At 41.6% G+C, this 25,612-nt stretch overlaps 1 protein-coding gene across 9 annotated transcripts in view; it reads left to right on the top strand.

The window, feature by feature from the left end:
• The window catches only part of OTOS (otospiralin), a 63,404-nt gene extending 41,416 nt beyond the window's left edge, over positions 1–21,988 (top strand). For 3 of the 9 annotated variants that reach the window (XM_072993233.2, XM_072993231.2, XM_078389242.1), the window contains 3 exons: positions 18,404–18,486; positions 18,794–18,820; positions 21,469–21,988. In XM_072993233.2, the coding sequence (XP_072849334.2) occupies positions 18,429–18,486; positions 18,794–18,820; positions 21,469–21,653 (270 nt within the window). In that variant the 5' untranslated portion in view covers positions 18,404–18,428 and the 3' untranslated portion in view covers positions 21,654–21,988. Of the gene's footprint in view, positions 1–732; positions 10,968–11,023; positions 16,936–18,031; positions 18,246–18,403; positions 18,487–18,793; positions 18,821–21,468 lie in introns of those variants that run through there. The other 6 variants (XM_072993235.2, XM_072993234.2, XM_072993232.2 and 3 more) reach the window with 6 other exon arrangements.
• The last annotated feature ends 3,624 nt before the right edge of the window (positions 21,989–25,612 follow it).

Below are 25,612 nucleotides of genomic sequence, written 5' to 3'. Positions count from 1 at the left end.
GGCTACTCCATTCCTTCTACGGGATTCTTGCCCACAATAGTAGATATGATAATCATCTGAGCTGAATTCGCCCATTCCTGTCCATTTTAGTTCACTGATGCCCAGGATGTCGATAAAATCTGCAACTGACTAGAATTAAACAAGTTTAATACAAACTTGGACATCTCAGGTCAATAGTTAAAACACTAGTAAAAGGCAGCTTTATACAGTTCCATGTTAATTAACGTCCTACAAATGGAGATGGTGCCTGCTGAATCTCTGTGGGAGGCTTATTCCTGAGGGAAAGGCCACAACCAGAGATGAGAATAAACTCTGGTTCAGAGGTTCATGCTGGTTCATAAGCCAGGCACCATAGGTGCCACGCGTTCCCGTCTCCTACCTCCCTGGCTGGATTTCTCCACTAACCAGCTGGTGCACACTCCTCTCTTCCTTCTCTTCGGCTGTGCAGCCAGTTCCTGGCAGGAGCACAGGCTTCCCTGCCCTGCCTCCGTGGCTGGTTGCCTACTCAGACAAAGAGGCAGGAGGAGAGGAGTGTCTGCCAGCTGGTGAGTGGGGCATTGGCTGGGGATGCAGGGGAAGGAAACGCAAGGCACCTGTAGCGCAGCTTGTATAAACTGGCATGAACCTTCATGCCCATTTCTAGATTATCTGCCATGTGTAGTTCCAGCCAGACTGACAATACATCTCTTTTGAGAAGGGTGGTTTCCTTGCCCTACCTAGAGATTCTGGGGATAGAACCAGCCATCTTCTGAGTACAAAGCATATGCTCTAGTAATGAGCTACATTCCAGCCATTGAAAAAGAAGAAGAAAGACGATATGTGACAGACTCCACATTTTACAAAGAATTCGTCAGGTTTTATAAAAATAGCTTCTCCAACTGCGCAAACATCCTGCTAAAGTCCTCTTCCCCGCAGCACCAAAAATTCAAGCACAAATTTTTAGGTTGAATTCTCCCCACCCAAAGATGAACATTAAGGGGAGGAGATGTTGGCTAAAAACAGGACATTTTAAAAATACGGTTCGGGTGGTTAGATTTAAATATGGAAGCCAACCCCTTCCAAATCCTTATATGAATGGCGCCATCTGTTGTTTCAAGATTTTAGTAAACGGATATGCATAACCTGTATATTTCTCCTATTGTACATCTATCAATTTTCAACTGCACATTTCCATCCCCCACTACATATTTGGTGTCCAACCGCTAAAAAAAGCTCCTTTCTGATGCTCATGTTTGTTGTGAGAACTCCAGAGTTACACTGGGGTTTCCTACAGCAACTGCATAAGGCAGTGAGTGGTTCCCAACCTGGGTAACCCAGGTGTTCTTACACTATAGCCCAGATATTCTTGGTCTGCCAGTACAGCTGGTGGTGAAGGCTTCTGAGAGTTGCAGTCCAAGAACATCTGGGTTACCCAAGATTGGGAATCATTGGCATAAGGTATGACTAGAAGACATGTTCTTAAATGCCCCATGGACAGGCCTCAGTAGCCCAACTTAACACATTTTTGTTGGGTGTTTCTTAAAATATCTAAACACACGAAGAAAACATAGAGGAAAATGCTGATGTTGCTTTCTGATTCTATAAACATTAAAGTCCTTAATACTTTTTTCCCCACCACTGAGAGTTTAAACCTCAAGGTCTGACCTTTGATAGTTGATCTTGTCTCTCATCTTTTTCTGGTTAACAGCAGTGGGAAGGGAAGCATGATGCATTTTCTTATACAGACTTTCAAGCCATATGGTTAGTGTTTCTCTTTATTCCCTATGTAGCAGGCCCCTGTATAGTTCTATGTCCTGGAAATCAGGGTCAGACCTTTCAGGATTTCCCACCCTTCATGTTTATATTGATAAGTGTCTCCCAGTCTGGTATTCTGAGAGATAGCCAGATTATTTTCCTCAAATTTATTTATCTAAATTGATTGACAAGGCACAGCATCAGACTAAGCTATGAAACAGTTATGCGGCAAATGCAATTCTCCTCAGAGAGATCTCTTGTCTCTTTAAAATTCCAGTCTATGGAATACAGGGGGCAATTTGTCATCACTAAAACAAACTATTGAATGCCTTTGTAACACATCTGAGCTTCTCCCTGAACTAATTTGGGCAGCTAATTCACATTAACGGTATAATGAGGTTGGATAATTGTATATTAATCATTCATTATAATAATGATGACTGTCAATTGATTATATATCCAGTGTAACTTATTTTTGTTAAATAATTTTGAATTTAATTCCACTGCTTGATTGCCCAGGCACTAACCTCTTATTATTTTACTGTCTTCTGGTTACCATGTAGTACCTGCTAGGAGTCAGAAGCTAGTTTTGCCCGATTTAGGTATAAGTACATACACCCATTAGATGAGAGCAAAATGAAAAATAATTCATGATGGTATTCTCAAAGGTTTTCACAACTGGGATCTGATGGTTGTTGTGGGTTTTTCGGGCTCTTGGGCTGTGTTCTGAAGGTTGTTCTTCCTGACGTTTTGCCAGTGTCTGTGGCCGGTATATTCAGAGGACTGGAGTAGGAACTCTGTCCATGCTCAATTCATGATGGATTAGTAGATTATGGGGAAAGAGGTGATTACAAAGCAAAAACAAAGTGAGCTGCTTATATATGGCCCCATAGCATTTAAAGCACTCTCTGGGTGGTTTACAAGTTAATTATGCAGGCTACACATTGCCCCCGGCCCCCCTAGCAAGCTGGGTACTCATTTTACTGACAGTGGAAGAATAGAAAGCTGAGTTAACCTTGAGCACAGTTTTGGCTGCAGTACAGAAGTATAACCACTGCACCATGAGGCTCTCTCAAGGAGAGAAACATTTGAAGGCTCATCATATGGGAGGAAGCACTAGTGTTATGTCTCCTCCACCATACTGTGTCACATTCTTGTTTGTACAGTACTCTTAAGCTCTGTATGTGGCATTACAAAAGAGTGGGTCTTGCCTTTATGTAACAGAAGTGAGATTTCAGAAAGAGAAGTGTGTACAAACATTTCAGAGTGTAAACATTAAAACTGAGGCACCTGCATTATGCCCAGGACACCCCATTCTGTTGGCTTTCAATAACTTTAAAATAATGCACTCTCCCGAAACATCTCCTAATAAATTTTATCTCCCCTCCCCATAGAGCTCTATGCAACTTGATTTGACAGCTGGCATCATATTCTGGTTGGCATTTCCCATTTCAAAGCAAAAACAGGTTGTATTGGCTGTAATGAGCAAGTCAGTCATTTGATCTTGTGACTGTACCAATAATGAAAAACAGACAGCCTTCCTATTATGATGCTTTTTCATAATTCTCCCTTTACGTTATTCATGTCAAAACCAATAGGTCAAGCTGGAGTTACATCTCATGGTTGCTGCTTTCTCCCTACCCTGCTTATATTTTCCCTTCAGTTTCCTTACTTGTAGAAGCTTGCCCTAGTAAATTCTTCATTTGATTTTTTATCTCTTTTCAACACATTTCTTAGAAGATAATTCTTCTGGGTTGTCATTAAACCTGAGGAGCCAAAGAGAATGATTATAGCTGACAGGATGCTTGGCTGGGGAGAAATGTTCTTCATTTAGAAGAAGGTCAATTTTCCCCTCATAAAAGTGGCCATCCTGAAGATGGGGATTACATGGATGCCATAGATTACATAGCCCACATGATGCCTGGATGATTTGACTCTTTCCTCATCATTGTTTGGTGGTTTGTGTCCTTTTATAATTTCAGTGAACTTTGTTCCAACATTTTATTTCTTCCTAGTCTGAACCTACATAGTGTCCTTCATTTATAGCAATCCTTCTGGTGGCATGAACAGTCACCAAGAGAAGTAACATTATCAGTCCATTTATGTACAGTATGTATGCATTTTATTTAAAATATTTGTATAGCATGCTTCATTCCATCTGGAATCCTCTGGCAGTGTACGACCAATTGCAATATTAGTGTACAACACCTCAGGATAAGGTGAGACACACTCCTCAACACATTATCGGCTAAGTCCAAACTAGCATAAACATTAGTCCAAGCTAGCATACACCCACTGGATGAAAGAGATTTGTTAACGCTTGAATAAGGCCTGTTGGTTCAGTGGGCCTACAGTAATGAGGCCTAAGAAGTGGATTTAGCTCTAAAATTACAAGCTTCTTTAAAAGTGTCCAAGTAAAAGTGTCCATACTAAAAGGGTATGTTTTTCCTTCTATTGACAGGATTATAAAATGAGTGACAAGCAAGCCTCATGACACAATCAGCATTTAGATGTTGTTACCTTATTGCCATCTTGCTGCGCAACAAGATATGTTCAGATGGTTCACAGCCACATCATCTTGCAGAGTCTGTACAATTCACTTTGCCATCTGGAATGACAATGCCATTCCCTCTTCTATATAGCAAAGCTGACAGGATGACCAATATTGGTGAAAGGACAGCATCCTGTATCACACCTAAAGGTATTAGCCTGGTACAGGGGATTACAACAGGCTAGATGATGCACATAATTCTGTCTTCCAAGAGCAGGAAATGAACAGAGCATTCAGGAGGATTCCAAACAGCAGGAACCAGATCTTGGAAGATGTGTTTGGACTTGTCAAATACTGTTTAATGTTTCTGTTTGGAAATTTGATTTTTTGCCGCCCAGAGGTTCATTGCTAAGGAGCATATAAAGGTCTTCACACTTTGTATGTCATTTTAGGAGTGAGATCTTTTAAGAGAATGACACTTTTAGAAAGTGTTTCAGTGCACAATGGATTCTGGAATATTTTCTAGAGGTTGAAGTGGGGAACTTGAAGGACCAAAATAGGGATATAAGTAGTCGATACAAGCTATCTGGACAAGAATTCTGATTTCTTAAAAAGAATAGGGTGTATTTTCTTTCCCCCAAAAGTATCAGTCTATTGGTACTAAACAGTCATATGTGAAAGTGAAAATTAAAACATCATTATACTGAAGAAACTTGACATGGGTCATGTTAATATACTACTGTACTATCTATTTTGACTGCCACAGCTGTCTTGCTAAATACATACCAACACCATATCTATGGATGAGACTAACATTCATCTAGTCTTGCATTCTGTTGCTAAGAATATCAACCACGTGTCTGTCTAAGCTCAGAGGCAGATAATTAAGATAATAATTACTTCTAGACATTTGTTCCTAGCACCCTTCAGATGTTTTCTTTGCACACAACATGCAGGGTGTGTGTGTGTGTGTGTGCTCATATGCCTGACCCAGCCTCTCTGCCATCTCTGCTCCTAACGTTTGCATGTCAAGGCTAAAGCTTTGAGGTGAGATTATTAATACTGATCGGAACTGGGTCTGATCACAATTTCCAATCACACGTAGAAAACAAAAAGTATAACTTCATGTTATAGTTATATCACATGACAGTTTCTGTCTCCTCCTGTTTCTTTTCCTTTGAGAATAGTTCTTGTATAGGTAAGCTAGCCCATCACATGACACAATGAATGGAGTGCATTGTACAATGAATGGAGCTCACTAATGACATTTAAGGCAGTAACTTATGACCATTGGAAGGAGATAAGAGTATGCCTCTCTGCACAGAATCTTCTTGGTATCAGCTGCTTTCCCCAATACAGGAGGGAAGAGAAAAAAATATATAACAGTGATTAGTACATGGAGAAAGCAAGAAATTGAGGGAATATGAACAATGAAATTGATTTCTGCATGTTTCTATGTGCCTATAAATGCACAGGGACTTAAACTTTCACAACAGAAGGTCTTCTGGAAGTAGTCTATCTACACCTTCTCCCTACCTCCTGTTCCATTCCTGTTTTCCTATTGTTGGCCTGCTTTGAAGGATAAACACCTCACCATATGTGTAGATACTTTTCAAGGACAGGGCATTGATAAAGAATTTAAGTTTATCTTTTTGTAACAAAGCCACCTCAAGAGGCAAATGTAATCAGTCTGTATGCAAATCTGGCAGGTCATCCCCTTGTAAGAATGATCAAGGTGTATTAAGAGTAATTTGGTGCCAAATGGCCCACTCATTTAGCTTAGCATACCTCTGTGAAGAGATCATGCTTTACTTGTCTGGTTTAGAGATGGGCTACAACTAAACGTTGACAAGGTCCTCTTGAAGTTTTATTTTTAAAAAAGCAAAACAAAAAAGGCAAGTTGATGTGGTGCCTTAAAAACTATCAAGTTCATTTCAGTGCAGAGTTTTGTAGATTGCAATCCATTATCTCAGACACAGGAAATGGATTGCAATCCACGAAGCTCAGAGGGAAATAAATTTGTTAGCCTTTAAGGAACCATAGTACTTTTCTTTTTCCTTTCATTACACATGTTGAAACAGCTTAGTAAGGCTGCTTTTCAAAACCCTTGAGCTTATAAACCATTTGTTTTGTAAATTGTACAGTAGGTGGCGCTTGCACACAGCACAAAATATCTAATGTTGCATGAGCATCCTTGCTCTATAAATATGGTTGTCTAAAGCCCGTTTCAAATGTTGTGCTCATTACAGAAAACACTTCCATATGAAACACGGACAGGAACATGTTGACTGCCCTCAAAATGTGGCATGTACATGCACTGTGGAAGTGCGTTCCATTTAGGGAAAATAATAACATGTAATCAGCATCCTAAATAAGCCAGTGATGACATAACTTAAACTGGCCAATACAGAATTTTGACAGGTAGCATCCTCCACTGATGAAGCATCCCTACCTCTAGAAAAAGAACATATGATTATTAGAAAAATTCAAAGTAACGCACCACCAGGACCTCACCCTGATGTATCTCATGACCTGTTCTGCATTTGAAGATCCAACAAGCAATCACAGAAAGGTTATGACAGAATCAGGGAACCTTTGCACCCTTCTCAATTTGGCTCGTAAAGGCAGCCAATACAGCCTCCGAACAAGGCTTTTCTCTGCTTCTAAACCTCTGCCTTCAGCCAAGGATCAGATGAAGTCGGAGGAAGAGAGAGCTGCACTGGGAATTGAGACACATTTTGTCCCGATTCAGGTTGTACTCACCTTGATCAGTCAGGTACAGAGTTTGAGCATGCTTTTCTGAATCCAGCCTTGCTCTGGAATGCCAAGGCAGTAGCTATGGAATCATATCCTGTGGTATTCCTGCATTCTTTTACTCATGGCCTTGGCCTTCTACAAAAGGTGGTGAAAGATTTACTAGGAAAAAAATGAGTCTGCTTCTGGTATTTTCTCTTGTGTGGTGTCACTTTGTGAGTGGTAGTGAGCACAAGAGGGTATCCTTACAACATTTTGACTGCTGCCATTAGTGTTTTCAATATCCATACTGCTCTTTGCTATATAAAGCTTGGCATCTTTTTTTTTCTTGCTAGCAGTGCCAGCACAATATGGAGTAACAATGTTGGGCCATATCCTGGCATTCTGAATCATGGATATGGAAACACAATAGCCCACATTTGTAAACCAGAGGACAAACCCATTTGTCCATTGAATTGGAGAAAGGCATTTGACTGTACATCATAACATTTGACACAAACACACATTTGCACACATTTAAAATTTTGCAGTCTCCATTCTGGAGACTATAGATACCAAAACCTCAACATCCGGACAGGATAATTCTTCAGCTTTACTGATCCTTCACATGGCCTCTCTGAGTAAGTGTTCTACAAGACATGAAAGCTCATCTGCTTTTGATATGTTAGTAGTTTATTAAAGGTTTTACCCATCTGTTCTTTTGGATTTCATACAGTGACCACATGGCTGGATAGAATGGCTGAGAGGAGAAAGTGGAGAATTAGGTAACTGGTCAGAAGACTGCAAATTTAAGACTTCTCCTTCTTTGTGAAGGGAGAAATCTGGCCGTGGAGATGTAAAATATTTCATCTAGACCCACAATTTGTTGGACCATGATGCTTACCTGGAACTTGCTGCCTTGCTCCACTGTGGTGACTACATGAACATGGGAATGAGACTATGCAAGACGATAGCTTGTTTTATTGATCCTTCTAGTCCAGTAATGCACCATCAGTACAGAATTGCAGACTAAGTTGTTTCCAGCTGCAACTGAAAGTACTGGTTCTTAACCACGAAGTCCTAAATGGTTTGTGACCAGAATATCTGAAGCATCTCTTCCTATAAAATAAAGTGCTGGTTGTCCCCCAGCACTACCAAACTGTCTCCCAGATCAAATAGCCTGGACAGTCTTGATGGCAAACCCTTTGGGTTGAAGGTGCTGTTGCTAAATGCCAGGTCAGTGAAAGATAAGACAGCTAACATCCAGGAGTTGATCCTAATTGAATATGCTGACCTGGCTTGCATTATAGACACCTGGTTGGATGAAACTGGGGGGGGGGTAGTCTTTCTCAGCTTTGTCCATCTGAGGTCTCTGCGCAGCAGCAGGCCAAATGTGAGGTGGGTGGGTGGAGCAGAAGCTGCAATAGTCTACCAAAATGTAGTCACCCTTACCATGTGCCCTGTCCACAGACTTTGGGGTTTGAGTGCATGTGTACCTGAGAATGGGGATTCTGCTGTTGTACCACCCACAATACTGAACAATAGTCTCCCTGCCTATGCTGGTCTCAGATTTAGTGTTGCAGTCGCCTCACCTTTTTGTGCTGTGGCACTTCAACATCCATACAGAGGCTAGTTTATGAGGAGCAACTCAATACTTCACCCTTACCATGATGACCATGTGGCTATCCCAAGTGGTATCTGGCTCCATTCATGTTACAGAGCACACTCTTGACTTGGTTTTCTGTACTGGGCAGGATGGTGATGAGTTGGGTGTGGAAGAACTCTCAGTAGTCCTGTTGTCATGGACAGATCACTACTTGGTTGGGTTTAGGTTTATTGGAACTCTGAGCTTCTGCAGGGACGGGGACTAATTAAGAGGGCCCACGCTAGAAGACTATTGGATCAAAATAGTTTCCTGATGGTTCTTGGGGAGTTTCTTGCTGTCTTGGCAGATGATCCTGTTGAGGCCTTGGTTCATTTCTAGAATGGGGAAATGGCAAGGGCTATTGACACCATCACTCCTAAGTGTCCCCGACCATGATGTCCAGCCAAACTACCTCCTTGGTTTACTAAGAAGCTGTAGATGATGAAACAAGTGGAATGGAGATTAGAGCAATGATACAAATTTAAAGTGGATCCAGCTGAACTCATTGCAGAAGCTACTTTGTGGCAGTGGTGGCAGCTAAGAAGCTTTTCTTCTCTGCCATCATTGCATCTGCACAGACTTGTCCAGTGGAGTTCTTTCAGGTGATTAAGGATCTGTTGCACAGAGGGCCACAAGAGAAGAACAGTGACAATTTAATGGCCTGCTGCGAAGAACTTGCACAGCACTTTGCAGAGAAATTTAGTTGGAGCCATTCTGACTTAGATGCGAGTTCTGTTGCTATAAATTTTGTCTCCTGCTTGTCTCATTATAATGGCTATGTTTCAGCTGGTGCAGCCTGAGGATCTTTGGAGACGTGAAATACACCACATATGTGCCGGACCCTGTTCTTCCTAGCTTATAAAACCAGTCAGTGAATGACTGGCTGAGTATGTTGCTTAAAGAAGGCAGTAGTAAGACCCCTGTAAAAAAAAAGGACCCTCTTTCAATTTCATTGTATTGGATAATTACTGGCTATATTCTATTTTGGGGAAGATTTTTGCAACAAATGTTGGTGCCCCAACTCCATGGTCAATGACCTAGGCTAGGAACTAAACAGAGGGAATATGTCCCTGTTGGTTCTGCTGGACCTCTCAGCAGGTTTTGATACCATTGGCCATGGTATTCTTCTGAGGTGCTTTTCTTGGATCGGTCCTGGAGGTACTGTTTTAATCTGGTTCCAGTCATTCCTAGATGGCCATGGTCAGAAGGTGGAGTTGGGAGAATCCTGTTATACAACCTAGCCATTGGTCAATGGTGTCCTTCTGGGTTCTGCCTTGTCTTCCATGTTATTCAATATCTACATTAAACCACTGGTAGAGATTGTCCCAAGTTTGGGACTTCAAAGACATCAGTACACAGATTATATCCAACTCTATCTGTCCTTCGTGTCTGACTCCAAAGAAGTTGTTCTCTGCTTAGACCAGTGTCTGTTGTCAGTAATGAGCTGGATGAGGGCTAACAAACTGAAGCTTAATCGAGACAAGATAGAGGGTACTCCTGGTCAGTTAAAAGGCAAATCAGGGGATATGGATTCATTGTGTATTGGATGGGGTTACACTCCTCCTAAAAAATCAGCTTTGCAGCTTGGGTATTCTTCTGGACTCAATCCCAAACTTGAATGCAAAGGTTTCTGCAGTGGCCTGGAGTGCATTTGTACAGTTAAAGCTGGTGCACCAGCTGCACCTATCCCTTGAGATGTCCAATATGTTCAATATGTTACATACTTTAGTTATATCCCATTTGGATCACTGTTCTACATGGGGCTGTCTTTGAAGAATGTTCGGAAACCTCAGCTGGCTCGTAATGCTGCAGCCCGATTGCTGATTGGCTCTGGTTACAGGGAGCATGTGGCTCCCTTATTACAACAGCTTCACTGGCTGCCAGTCTGTTTTCAGACCAAATCCAAAGTGCTGATTATTATCAATAAAGCCCTCTATGGCTTGAGTCCTGTCTATTTGAAAGATTGCATCACCACATATGAGCCTTCTTGGCTCTTAAGCTCTTCGGAGGAGCCCTTCTCTTGGTTCTACCACCATCCCAAGGTCATTGGGTGAGGGCACAAGAGAGGGCCTTCTCCTTGGTTGCTCCCAGGCTTTGTAATGTGTTGCCTGGAGAAACCAGATTTTCCCCCTCCCTCTTTTCCCCCAGAGTCCATCCCTTTCTCATTAATTGGCACTTAAAGTCTCAGTAACTTAATCTGCAACATTTTGCAAGAGAAAAGATAAAAAAAAGTTTCTTCAGTTACAGATTTGTTTATATTGTTTTCTTTACAGCAAACATACTAGCAACCAATCAAACAGATTGAGGGCTACAAACAACAGCCACCAACCCATGACAGAGAGGGAGAGAACACTCAGCAGAGAGGTGGGGCTCTCTTTCAATTTCAAAAGCTAGAAGGAACAAGTGGTTAGTGCTGAATAGATATACAATCACCCTAGCCCAGAAAATCTATCCCAGTCACTCAAACTATAGGTAGCATGTGTGTTATAACAGTCCAACAGTGACTTTTACTTTTTATGCTGCTTTTACAAAGTACCTCTGCAGAAATGCACCCAGTTGTTTACATGGCCTTTCTGCTAAAGGTTTGAAATATTTATAAGTCATTCTAAACAATGACACTGCTTTGTAGCTGACACCAGAAGACAGAATACTACATTCTTTCAGTTATACTGCGCTATTATCTACTGCATGTGGCAAGGTCTGTATGACACGGTGACTGGTGCACTGCCAGGCATGTGTTTCCTTGGAATTTCCTATCCTTTTCTGGATCGTGTGACAGTAAATATTTAGAACAAGGGACAGAGACTACTGTTTGCCTTATGCAAAGTCTTCCACCACAACTGGAGCATCATTGGGATTTGGGCAAGTATGTGTGCTTTCGGCATCTGAAAAGTGCTACATGGTACAAGAGAGTACAGAAGGTACTTTTCGGACAGACTCCAGCCTGTGCAGAATTTGATTTGGCACAGTGAATGAGGAATTTACATATATCCTTGCCAAGCAAGTGAAAAGCCAAGCTGAGTCTTTTGCTCTGGAGAGTAAGAATGAAAGAGCAAAATAAAATTGATCCATTGTTCTGTGAGCTGGAGTCATTTTCCACCCATCCCAGACATAGCAAAGAAGGTGTAGGCATAATGACCCTTATCATTTCTGGGTCTATTGTTGTTTACATTGACCACTTGATTTTTAACTTCTCTATCTCCAGTTATTCTAAAGCCTGTAAATCACATGGAGGTGAGTAGGAAACTAAAAGAGAGGGGGGGGGAAGAATCTAAGTAGAAATAGCTGTCTGCATTCATCAGAACTATGTATGTTAAAATTATATTTCTCCACAACATGAAAAAACGGTACTATTTGTGTTATGCACTTTTCATGAGATAATTGTTCTATTACAAAAAGAAACAAAAAGATAAGATGCCATCTCTCATTCCATAGATGTTGAGATTGCCTTGATTCTTTAGTTTAGCAGTGGAAACAAATACTTAGGGAGATAGTGAGATTCCCCCTTGCTAAAAGTTTCCATTTGTTAGGAATGCTCTAATTCTGGATTTCTGGCATTGCTAGGCAGCCCTTTCTTGTGCCACAGGTTTGTGATGCTATCCTGTTTGCTTTGGACATAAATGTTTTGTTAGATATCGGTCACTCACATGCTGGTATCCTCCAGATGTTGCATTACATCAGCTTCTGTAATCTCTGTCCACTTATCATGCTGCCCGGAGAAATAACCCATCTGCTCAGAACAGTATGTTGTGTGCTAAGCAGAAACATTCTTGCTTCTAAAAATGGTTGGTGCAAGCCATCAACCTCAAGTCTCACCCTTTTCTTAACATCTAATCAACAGATAATGATGAACAACAAGAGTTCTGCACCTTAAAAAGCCAACACATTTGTTACAACCACTCTTATGTGGTCCCTATCTACTTGGATAAAAGTATTTGCCATAAGTGATTTGTTCATCTTTGAGGTGCCACAGCTACTCCTCCAAAAATGGTCAACATCTGATCAGTTGTCATTATACTTTACCACCCATGCCCCATTGCCCTGGCTGTCCTTTGCCATAGTGCCCCTATGTCTTGCAAGCAAAGAGAAGGAGATTAAACAAATCAAAGTGCTGTTGTCTTTAATGTCAGCCTCCATGCCTGCTATGATGTCTAATTCCAACATGAGAATTGAAACTGTGATTCTATACAGTGGGGTCTCTACTTAAGAACTTAATCCGTATTGGAAGGTGGTTCTCAAGTTGAAAAGTTCTTATGTTGAATCTGCATTTCCCATAGGAATGCATTGAAAACCATTTAATCCGTATCTGCTCTTTTCCATCCATAGAAACTACAGTGGAACCTCTACTTAAGAACTTAATCCGTTTTGGAATGGTGTTCTTAAGTTGAAACATTCTTAAGTTGAAGCAAAATTTCCCATAGGAATGGACTGAAAACCAATTAATCCGTTCTGGCTGTTTTTTTGTTATGTAGAGGTGCGTTCGTACATTGAAGCATTAGTTCCCATAGGAACTAATGCAAAGCTGGTTAATACGTACTCTACCACAAGGGGGAGAATTTTTTTTTTTAACCTAAGATGACCTAAGGTTAAAAAAAGAGCAGGAAAGGTTTTTTTTTCCTGTTCTTATCTTGGATTTCTGTTCTCAAGTAGAAGCAAAATTTAGCAAATGGAGCTGTTCTTAAGTTGGATTGTTCTTAAGTAGGGACGTTCTTAAGTAGAGACCCCACTGTATAGGGGGAAAGGGCCTTTTGTACTGATCTCACCTGGCAAATAGATTCAGGAAGCACATTTTTCTCCAAGTAGTTGGGAACAAGGAAGAAAAAGAATGAAGGACTTTACTAGCATACAGTGGATGATGCTTTCTCAGCAAAACAAATATGAAGACCTTCTCCACATCCATACTGTCTTGCAGTCTTGTCCTACCTGTGGCTGTTGCCCAGGTTGCCCCTGTTAAAAAGTCACTAGGGAAAGTGAGGTATAGATAGGCAGCCAGGTGGGATTGGACATCTTGACCTGTCTTGGTTTTCACTAGTTGCAGATTGCTCATTTCCTCCTCAGGTCATTTCCTCCTCAAATCACTTCCACCTTTTTAAAGGAAATTGTTTGTTCCTTTGTTCGCTTTCATCCTCAATGGGAAGCTGGTCATGAGGGTATCTCCATGAAGGTCTTCAGCACACTTGTACACAAATCTAGGTTTAATCTTGTGGAAGACCTCGATCTTCTGCATGGAACCAATGCAGAATCAATCTTCCCATTATACTACAAGTGTACAAAGCTGTTGCTGTATCCTGTCTATGTTACTGAGCGAAGACTTGGATTATCTATCAATAACATGCAAGAAACCTCAATCACTTTTATCTTACCTGTCTCCAGAGAATTCTCAAAATCACTGCTTAGTGCACTGCATAAAAAGTAACTAAGTATTCAGCATTCCCTGCTTCCCCCCCCCCAAACAGTTTGTTTACCTTTTGCTCATCTCAAAGTTAATGAAATGCCCTTCCACAATTTGCCACCTGCAAATCTGGCAGAATTGGATAATATATGTCACTATGCCTTTACTCACAATGCAATAGGGTAAGCCAGTGGATTTTAATGGGTACATTGGAGTGGTAATAGTAAATTCCTCCAGATTAGGTAATATGAGCAGGTACTTCTGCTTTATCAGCATTAAGGAATTTGTTTCCTGCAGTCTTCTGGAGAGACACATCAAACATGTATGGACACATTTAATTATAATTACAAAATAGTGAAAAGATGAGCAGAGGTTGGCTCTTAATGGTGTGTCATGATTAATGGAGCTAGAAGTTACATTACCATACACCCAGAAAACATTTGTTAGTTACAGGAAGAACAAATCTGAAACCATTTCTAATATTTGCCCATCAAGTCATGGATTTTGCAAAAGATAAGAACTGAATCAGAAAGTATCAGCTTATCTCACAGGGCAGAATGCATGATGGACTCCCATAGTAAACAATATAATTCAACCAACAGAGTTACTAGAACCCACTATATGATGCCCTCTACATTCAAACTAGATTGATTCTTTAAGTAGTACAAAATGTGTTGATGTTATTTGATTTAGTGGGTCTCCTATCAACAGAAGACATTAAACTTTAGTTAAGCAATCCCTTATATATTTGGTTACCACCACTGGTGTCACAATAGAAGTTTACAGTCAAAAAACACTCAGAGCTAAACAATGATAAATAAAGCAAACAATGAAAACTCTTCCTACATTGTAGATTCTTGCTTTTAGTGCATACAACTGATGTGTGCCTGTATTTACCAAAGAAGTTGTAGTTTTGAATAGTAACATAATACAACATATATCCAAGGTTCAGAAACATTTGGATTCTCAGAAGCAAGAGTACTTCCTACTCAGTATACATATATTGTTCTGAACATATGCAATATTTCTCTATTGTCAATAAAAGTTAACTATAAAAACATGATCCACATGCATTTTTATCATGCTTTCAGTGATGTTGTGAGGAAGAAAAAATATTCCCAGATGGTAGAATGTGAGATGACGTTATAAACCTTGGCACTTGACTAAGTCCTGTGTCCTCAAGTATTTGGAATTCATCCTGGGATGTGCTGGTTAATTAGAAAGAAAGATAACAAAACTAATGCAGTTCCTTGTGCTCTAGGATGCGGCATAACACCAGATGTTTTCTGTCAAGCTCAGTACATTGTGTGAATAGTAACAAGAAAATTAGTTTGGGCTGCAAGTTGAGCTGAAGGCATGAATCTGGGTCAAGAATCAATGAAAGAGCTCCGAGGGAGGGATATTTGAAATTGATATGGGGATCAAGGATGACTAACTCTGTATTGTCTGCCAGCAGAACATGTGAGACATTTGGAAAGCTCTTTGGCACTTGAAGATCTCCTAATATAAATGAAGAGGCTGGATTGCTTAGCACCAGTATGACATACTCCAGTGGGAATCTATTACTAGCAGCATGTTTTGTTTTATTTCATTTTTCTATATTCCACATCAATATTCATATCCAAGTTATACTCATCAGCTGATAAGAAAGGCTTCTTCTTCTTGATGTTCTCAGCACAGTATGAGGCAACTTTGGAGAGCAGTAAGGAATTCTGAAGATTCTTGAATTCTTCAGCATCGAATTTTGTTTATGGCAGTGGTTCCCAACCATGGGTCCCCTGATGTTCTTAGACTAAAACTCCCAGAAGCCTTCACCAATAGTTGTGCTGGCTAGGATTTCTGGCAGTTGTAGTCCAAGAACATATGGGGACCCAAGGTTGGGAACCACTGAGTTAGGTACTACATGAGAATTTTGAAGTGTGCTTTCAGATTGTCATGTTCCCGGGGGTTACAACAGCCAAAGTCCGATAAACCAGTCCAGGGTCAAGGATACCAAGAATGCAAAGCCAATGTCCATAAATCAACTCACAGAATGAAGTCCAGTGTCAAAGTCCAGAGTCTGATACACAGCATAGTTCAGAGTCCAAAGTCCAATACCAGCATAGTCCAGGGGCAGAGTTCAGAGTCAGGAACACGGTACAAGAAGCGTGGATGCAAGCCAAGGTTTTGACTCTGATTCCACAGAATTTCTGGCTTCACTGGGAGCTGTTTTATAGTAAAACAGCTCCTTGAGCTGCTGGAAAGCTTTCTATCCTGTTAATACTCAGGACAAGATGAACGTAGGTTTCTGTGGACAGCCTTTGAGCGATCCTCTGATCTTCTTGTCCTAAGTCTTTCCTGAAGCCTGGCCCGAAGCTTGACTGCTGTGGAAGGAGAATCTGGAGGCGGTTCAGGTGTTTCTGATCTCTCAGCATTCTCTTCAGCCTCAGTTAACCCTTCTGATTCCAGGTCTTCGGATGCACTCATGACACAGATGCATTTGTATAGAGCTCTTGCGATTTCTTTGATCAGCTTGTCCTAAAGCCTGGGATGGGAGTGATTGCTATCAGCTGAGCAAGGGGTGTGGTCTAATGGTCTTCCTCCTACAGTTTGGTCCACTTTGGGGACAGACTAATTTGTTCCTTTTTCTGGAGATCACATGGCATACAGCCAATCACAAACCAGCCTGACCCTTATCCTTGCCTACTCGCACCTTTTTGGGTGCCTGTCAGGGCTACTTTCTCTTTTTTTGGTGTGAGTAGGATAGTTTTGTTTTGGTTCAGTTTTGGCATGTGGGTGGAATATTGTATTTGTTTAAAGGCCTTCTAATCCAGTGCTGAATTGCTTGATCGGCAAGCCAATTCCGCACTATACTACTGTATTTTGATTTTGATTTGAAAGCATCTTCTTATTTCCCTATGGAGGAGGAGACGGGAGGCAACAAAGAGGGGAATAATTTAGGTGGTTTTTTTTTCTTTTGCTCTAAACAGAGAAATGGGCTAAATAGGGTCACTTGAGGTGTGGCGTGATTTCTTGCCCCAAAACAACCCTATCCTTGCATGTAGATACAAGGAGTACCCTAAATGACACACCAGACCTCCAAACAGCCCTGTTTAGAATGATCTGTCCCTATCCAGTCTGAAATAATTTGGCCATCTAGTCACATTCAGTCTTTGAAAATCTTCTAGAATAATGTCTATAAACTGTTACGTTGCAGAGGGAGATGTTTCGACACCTGGGAGCGTACCTTGAAAAATATTCTAAGGTTATTGTTCAGTTTTGCCCTCTGTTGTCTTTGTGATTTGTCCGTAGGAATAAATGATCTTCAGAGAAGCAGCAAAATCCCATCCATTTCCTTTGTAGCCTTCCTTCTGCTCGACTGAAGAGCACCAGAGGAGCTCTCTTGCTCCTTACAGCGTACAGAAGGAACAGCACGTTTCAAGTATTTTCTAGCTCCTGAAGCGACAGCAGCAAATTAACTATACTTACGGCTACATAGTTCAAAAGCAATCTATGCCGCCAGTGGGGTTTTTTTAAAAAGCTTCTGGCTAAAAAGACCTGCTTTTATGAATAATAAATTGGACATTCAGTCAACCCAATCCATAGCCAAATTAAACCACACTGCTAGGTTTTGGGATGATTTATAAACCTGATCTTGCTAGTCTTGCAACAGGTAGGCTTCTACAAAAGTTTAAAAAAACACACACAGGGCTTCATTGATGTCATGAGCTTCAACAAAAGTATGATGATTTTAATTTATATTTGGCCTAAAATGACTTGTGACATGGATGAACCAAAAATCGACTAATATTCTTTTCCGAGCAGTCTCTTATTCACAGAGGTTATTTAGCTAATTTCCAAGGATGCTGGTTAATGATACAAGATATTAAAAGCATGTGTAGTTGGCTTCTGAATGTCATATAACTGCAGTGGCAAAAAAAAATGTGGAATTTGTAATCTTGCATTAGCAAAGTAGCAGCCTTTCTGTCCCCCCTCTCACCCACGTGCATGATTTGCTAATAAACTGACTTGCGTTCACACTGTAAATAATTCAAGATTTGGATGAAAAATGTAGATCGGTGTGCTAAGTAGGTAACGTTCCTCCCCTTACAAAACTCACGTCCAGTCTGTTTTGAACAGTGCATCTATTTTGCAGCAATAGAAGCTCATTCAGGAGTTTGCAGCTGACTAAGAGCTACAGACCTCTGTAAATTTAAAAGAAAGAGGAGAAAGGTAATCTCTAAAGTGAAGTTAAAACTCAACCATCAATTGTAAGTGTTTTTTTTTGCTATCAGATATAATGTTTGAAAAAAAAGAACAAAATTTGGGGAAAAAAGAAAACAACAGAAGAACAGAATTACATATATATCTATTAATAAATGAGCAAGTTCAATTTTTTTTGCTATGTTTTGCTATTTTTCATTTACAGACACAATTCTTCAGAAACAGGAAAGATGAAGCTTCTCTTTGTGGGCATGATTTGCTTCTTAATGCTGGTGAAGAGATGCACAGGTATGAATTGTATCAAACACATTATCTTCTTTTAATAGATTTTTCTTACCTATCAATTGCTCTAGCTGTTGACTGGTGCATGCCCTAAATAATACAAAACATCTGAAAACAATTAATATTTAGTTCTCTCATTACCATAAATTATGATGACATATAAGGGGTTGTGCAGAAACAGAATTACAATGTTCTTAGCTGTTTTAACTATTAGAACCTTGACTGCTAGTTTGTCGGTGATAGACCAGCTGTAAGCTACACGGTTTTTCCTCATTAGAGATACAGTGGTGGTAAACCTTTTACTTCTTTACAGATGCCAGGCCAATCCAGGACAATGAAGGTAAGGAGAGTTTTGATTTTTAAGCTGTTTCTCCTCAAAGCTCTGATAGTGCCTCTAAAAATGGAAATTCTTAAAGACGTGAATATTATTAAATATTAAAATTATCTACACTGATTTTAAACTGCACCTAAGAAAAGTAGAGGAATGTTAGTATTAGATTTAGGCTGTGACTACTATGGGATTTGCTGAAGGTATAAAATGAATACATTCACTTTTTTCCTACTAATCACATGCTGCAAAGGCCAATTTGAATTAATCCAGACCTCTTTGTTCCTAACTGCAATTGTTTTTCCTACCATGCGGGGCGTGGGGGTGGGCTCCTACTTTTTTCAAGCAGAATGATTCAAATGGACTCCCCCCTTATGTGAATGGTTGTTTCATTTTCCAAAAGGATGTTTGTGTATATATGAATGAGTGATTGTGGATGATATTTTGGTGGTGTACTAAGCAGGGCATGCCACTTTGGATAGGAGGAACACTCAAACCCATGATCTTTCTCCCTAGTTGCCACAAGGTATTTTAAATTAAAAACAAACAAAAAACAAGTTTAGTTATAGGTCACCTTATTACTGCATCTAGTCGCGCTGGCCACATGACCATGGAAACTGTCTACGGACAAAGGCGGTCTCTACGGCTTGGAAACGGGGATGAGCACCGCCTCCTAGAGTTGGACACGACTGGACTAATTGTCAAGGGGAACAATTATTTATTTTATTTTATTTTATTTATTAGATTTTTATCCCATCCTTCTAGACAATGTCTTCTCAGGGCGGCTTGCAATAAAATTATTCATAAAACAGTTAAGACAACAATTAAATTGACAATAAAGTATTAATCAAGATGGGAAAATATAAACAAAAGACTAAGTAAGAAATAAAAGTCAAGTATTGACAGGAGGGAAGGCCTGCCTTACCTTTACCTTATACTAATTTATACTGCATAGCCAAAAAAAGATAAAAATCTATGTGAAATAGACAACTCTAACAGCAGACTATTACCATATTTTTTGCTCCATAAGACGCACCTCTCCATAAGACGCACCAAATTTTTAGGAGAAGAAAACAGGAAAATAAAAATCTGTTTTCTTCTCCTAAAAATTTGGTGAACCTTATGGAGAGGTCCGTCTTATGGATCACACCCTAGGACCCTTTGGAGGCTCACCCTGCCCCCCCGGGGGCCAGAGGGGGTGAAATTGCCACCTTCAGGGACTCTTCTGAAGCTTCCCAAGCCTCAGAAAAGGTCCTAGAAGCTGGCGATTCCCCCCCCCGCTGGCCCCATGGGGCGTGGGGGGAGCCTCGCAAGGGTCCTGGAAGGCTCCCTTGGATCCTTGCGAGGCTCCCCCCACGGGGCCAGTGGGGGTGAAATCGCCAGCTTCTCTCCATAAGATGCACAGACTTCCCCCACACACACTTTTTTAGGGGGGAAAGTGCGTCTTATGGAGCAAAAAATACGGTATGTGTTTGTATGTGTTGTACCTTATGTAGAACTTTGGAAAACCATCCATTCTTCTTATGGAGGTGCAGCAATTGAAAACAGCCCACAGGTTTTACAATGAACTATAAAAGAAGAGCTGAGGATTGGCAAAGGGTGAAATCAAAAGAAGGGGGTTGTGGGCTATGGTAAGGATTAAATCTTGCACCAGATTGAGGGGCTGGTGTGAACACTTGCACCAAAACAATCCACAGTCTCGTTGTGGTCACTAATCCTAACAGGAGCATTAAATAGGCTGCGAATCAAACTGCAGCAAAGCTAAATTGCTCCGATTTGGCTTGCCAGTGTATTTGCAGTAATTCTCTGTGGAAGAATGTTGCACCAGAGTACACAAAACTACACATAAAGAAGATTTAATTTTGAAGAAACAACAAAACGAGTTGTGAATCAGTACAAACTATACACATCATACTGCTCTGGAAATGAGAACTTTTGAGATGACTCCATCTCTGCTGAATCAGGAGCTGCCTGTGCAAAACAGCATCCACAGTTGCTGAAACTGTAGAACCTGCTGCAGTATCAAATGCTTGTTCAATGGTCCCTTGGCCAAAGCACAACAAATCTGCATAGTTGATTAGCCCTAAATTATGTCTGACAAGTCCAATCCCAAATTGGTATCTTTGAATACTGGCTGAAATTCAGTGTCATAAAGTTACGCTGCATAAGTCTCATAACCTCACAAGCTATGTTCACATTTTAATGATGAAAATTCCTACTCCTCTCCCCACAAAACCAATAGGGTTCCTAGGCTTCCTTAGGCTGTTTTAGCAAGCCAATGGGGGCAGTAAGATGGGGGGCATGAAGTTTTAAAGTTCCGAAAATCACCACCGCTAGTCTAAGTGGGTGGGGAATGTGTTGTCCTCCAGATATATCTGCCCCATCAGTCTTATGCATCATAGTAAAGGGTGAGGAATAATGTAAATTGTAATTCAACAATATATGATCTTCAACCAGGTGCTATAATGTATGAGTCTTATTCAAGATATAAAAACATAATTTTTGAAAATCCATAATTCATGGATTGTTGACATCTTGCTTGGCTATGGAAAAATGTTTTCTATGAAAAAGAGATATTATTATTATTATTATTATTATTATTATTATTATTATTATTATTATTATTATTATTATTATTATTATTATTATTATTATTATAGACCCTTACAGAGAACCTGCAGCCATGCCTTACTGGCCTTTCACAAGCAACGATTTCTGGGAATATGTAGAATACTTCCGGAGCCTGGGAGCCTATCATATAATCAATGAGATGGCCAGGACATTCTTTGCACACCAGTCTCTTGGCAACACCCTTGGATATGATGTTCCATATCATGAGCACTAGTTCACATGGCAAGAAAACATTGGAATTGTTAGCCTAGCTGTGTTGTTACAAAGCTTTTTTTTTTAACAAATCAAATGTGGAATCTCTGTTCCAGTTTTTTAAATGAACATGATGACACAGTGCCTTTTTAATGGGCAATATATTCTTAATATGCACGTTTTTGTAAAATTATTTTAAAAATTGATTCTAAGGTTGTTTGGGTCTTTTTAGAACCAGCGTGTACTCATATGCTAGAAAGTAAATAACATATGCAAATATGTATGTTTTCCTTCAATTTGTTAATAACATTTTCTGAGTTGCTTGATCCAAAAATAAAAAAAGTATCAGTAAATAAATCTTGTGAGGTTGCATTTATTTGTAAATTGTTGTAATCTTTTTTCCATGCATCCTTTCCCCCATGACACAATCTATTTTTCCATGCATCCCTTTACACATAAGAAAATGTAAAGTAATGCGCATTGGGGCAAAAAACCAAATCTTTATCAGCTAATTGGTTCTAAGTTGTCTGTGATGGGTCAGGAAAGAGATCTTGGTGTGCTGATGAGCAGCTCAATGAAAGTATCAACCCAGTGTGTAGCAGCAGTGAAGAAGGCCATGCTAGGCATCATTAAAAGGGAGATTGAAAATTGAACTGGAAAAGGTGCAGAAATGAGCAACTAAAATAATGACTGGGCTGGGGCACCTCCCTTATGAGGCAAGGCTACAGAATTTGGGGCTCTTTAGTCTAGAAAAAAGGCTTCTGAGGGGGGACATGATTCAGACATATAAAATTATGCAAGGGGTGGAAAAAGTGGATAGAGGGAAGCGCTTTTTCTTCTCACACAATACCAGAACCAGGGGACATCCACTCCAATTGAGTTGGGAAAGTGGGAACAAAAGAAAATATTTATTTACTGGCATGTTGTTAGTCTGTAGAACTCCTTGCCACAGGATGTGGTGATAACATCTGGCCTAGATGCCTTTCAAAGGAGATTGGACATATTTCTGGAGGAAAAGTCCATTATAGGTTAAAAGCCATGATGGGGATGTATAATCTCTAGGCTTAGAAGGTATCTCAAAATGCCAGATGCAGAGGAGGGGTCTTAGGAGACAGGTATCTAGTTGTCTTGTGTGCTCCCAGAGGCATCTGGTGAGGCCCCTGTGAGATGGGCCTTTGACCTGATCCAGCAGGGCTCTTCTTATGTTCTTCTGTTAATCCATATTTCAAGCCATTAGTGGAAAATTAGGGAGGATATCCATCCATCCATCCATCCATCCATCCATCCATCCATCCATCCTTTTATATGTGTACAGTGGTGCCTCGCATAGCGAGGTTAATCCGTTCCGGATTAACCATCGCTATGGCGAAACATCACTGTATGGAACGGAAAAAGCCATTGGAACGCATTAAACTTAGTTTAATGCGTTCCAATGGCTTCCGTACTCACCGTTCAGCGAAGTTCCTCCATACCGCCGCCATTTTCGCGCCCTCGGTAAGCGAGGCGCGAAACAGGCGGCCATTTTGGAACCACCGATCAGCTGGGTGGCGGGCTCTTGCAAGGAGAGAGCCACCTCCCTCCTCTGCAAGAGCCTGCTGCCCAGCTGAAACGCCGGGAGGCTCTTGCGAAGGAGGGAGGTGGAGGTCCCCCCTCTCCTTCGCAAGAGCCTTTCTACCCAGCTGGGCAGCGGGCTCTTGCAAAGAAGGGAACCACCTCCCTCCTTCGCAAGAGCCCGCTGCCCAGCTGAAACGACGGGGCCGGCTCTTGCAAAGGAGAGCGGGGACCTCCACCTCCCTCTTTCGCAAGAGCCAGTTGGTGTTTCTACCCAGCCGGGCATCCCGGGCCAGGCAAAGCAGTGGAAGCCTTCCGGACCCCCCTACCCTGCCCCCGCCGCTGGGAGCTGCCCCGCCCCGCCTACCCCAGCCATGCTCGGACTCCTGGGAGTTCGAGCATGGTTGGGATAAGGCGGCGCGGGGCGGCTTCAAGCAGCGGCAGGGTGGGTGGGGGTCCGGACGGCTTCCAGTGCTTTGCCTGGAAGCCATCCGGATCCACCCTACCCTGCCCCCACCGCCGCTGAGAGCCTTCCGAGCTCTCAAAGGGCTTTCTCCAATGTCGGAGGGGGGCCCTTTGAGAGCTCAGAAGGGAAATGTTGGCGGTAGGAAGTGGCTTCGGGGTCCTTCCGAGGCCGCCGCCCACTGCCGACATTTTCCCCCAGCTGAGCGGCGGGGCTCCCGCTCAGCTTGGGGGAAATGCCCCCTCCGAAGGGGAATGTCTGCGGTGGCCTCGGAAGGACCCTTCGGAAGGGGCCTTCCGAGGCTACCACCGGCATTTTCCCCCAGCTGAGCGGCAGGAGCAGTCCTTCAGAGGCTCCCGCCGGTCAGCTGGGGGAAAATGGTACCTATGGGGAAAAATCGCAAAGCTATTTTTCCCCATAGGCAACATCGTAATGCGATCGCAAAAGCGATGGCAAAAAAGCCATCGCTATGCGCATTCGTTGTTAAATGGGGCGCTCGTTATACGAGGCACCACTGTACTTCTCATAACATTTTTGCAAAAAATAGTGGAAAAAATTCTACATGGGGAAAGGAGTGAATCTCTCTGTTTGGTCCTCATATGGTAAGCCATTTTGTTTTTATGTGTACAGTAGTACCTTGGGGTTTGCGAATGCCTCAGTTTACATGTTTTTTGGTTTACGAATCGAAATCCATAAGAAATAAAGCCCCGGTTTACCTTTTCTTTTCTTTGCACTACGAAAGGATTTTCCCAGGGCGCATTGTGCCTATAGCACTGCCCCTTTCGTAGCACAATTGGTCTTTCGGTTTGCGAAATTTCCATAATATGTAATGTCATGTAGAACGGATCTGTTTCACAAACCGAGATACTACAGTACTAAGAAAGAATTTACTACAGCTATAATTGGACAGAGGACTGTACAGTACATCCTAGAAGAGCCTATCATTCTGCTTTTAAAATTATGCTTCTGCACAGTATGGAGCACATATTCCTCTCATGACCACTACTTATTTCACCAAATGCAAAATTAAATTAATCTGAGATGAAGGCTTGAGATCCCTGTCCGCTCCCATTCCTCCTGTTGTGATAGCCGGATGATAAGATGACTCTGACGCTGAGGTTGTTCCCAGTCTCACAAGCCTATGTTTTGATATCATTGATTCAGGTGTGTGTGACTCATTAACCCAGTATGTCTCAGGGTGTAGTAAAGATGGGATGCAAAGGCAGGTGCCCGATTGCACCAGGAAGGCTACTTTAGCAGGAGCAATACTCCTTAAAGGAATCTGCCAGGGAATTGCTCCAGCCCAGTTCCAAACAGTAGAAGTCTTCAGCTGGACCAGAAAAGCTTGGATAGTGATCAGGGGTCAGCCTGAAGTGCATTTCACCGCATGTCTTGTGATTGCTGAGAAACAGATTGCACCAGACCACTCCACAAGCAGTCCAAACTGCTATCGTTTCCCCCACATCGTATCCAATACCTTCAGCTGATTTAAGGGAGAGAAGGGGTTGCTCGTAGATCTCATCTAAGTCCTCCTAAGCTTGGCTGCTCAGTCAAAACTCAGAGGCAAGTTCCACTCAACTCACTGTGTTACCTTAATGATGTGCAAGTGTCTTGCAGTGTGCATTTTTGTGGAATACAGCGGGCTCTAGTCTAAAGCACCGCTCTTAACCACAGGACTTGAGCCCTCCAGCACAGAACCGTCCTCAGCTTGGTTACCATGTGAGATGTGGTTCAGCCTAAAGCATCCTCTAACCTGCGACTAAAGGTAAGTATCTCTTTGACAAATGAGGCATGACTTTCCAAAGAGAGTTCTAGAAAGCAAGGAAGGTCTAGCCGTACAACCAATGGAGGAGGGGGAAGGATAAAACCAAGCTATTTATACTGCCCCCCACCTACAAGACCAACTTCATTCTCCAGGTGAGCCGCGCAACAGTAAGTCTTCACGCAATGCACCCTGGGAGCGGCCT

The sequence above is a fragment of the Pogona vitticeps genome, chromosome 3, assembly GCF_051106095.1.
Source record: "Pogona vitticeps strain Pit_001003342236 chromosome 3, PviZW2.1, whole genome shotgun sequence".
NCBI classification, from domain to species: Eukaryota; Metazoa; Chordata; class Lepidosauria; order Squamata; family Agamidae; genus Pogona; species Pogona vitticeps.
Note: the sequence above shows the minus strand (reverse complement) of the source record. Positions and strands in the feature narration are given on the sequence as shown.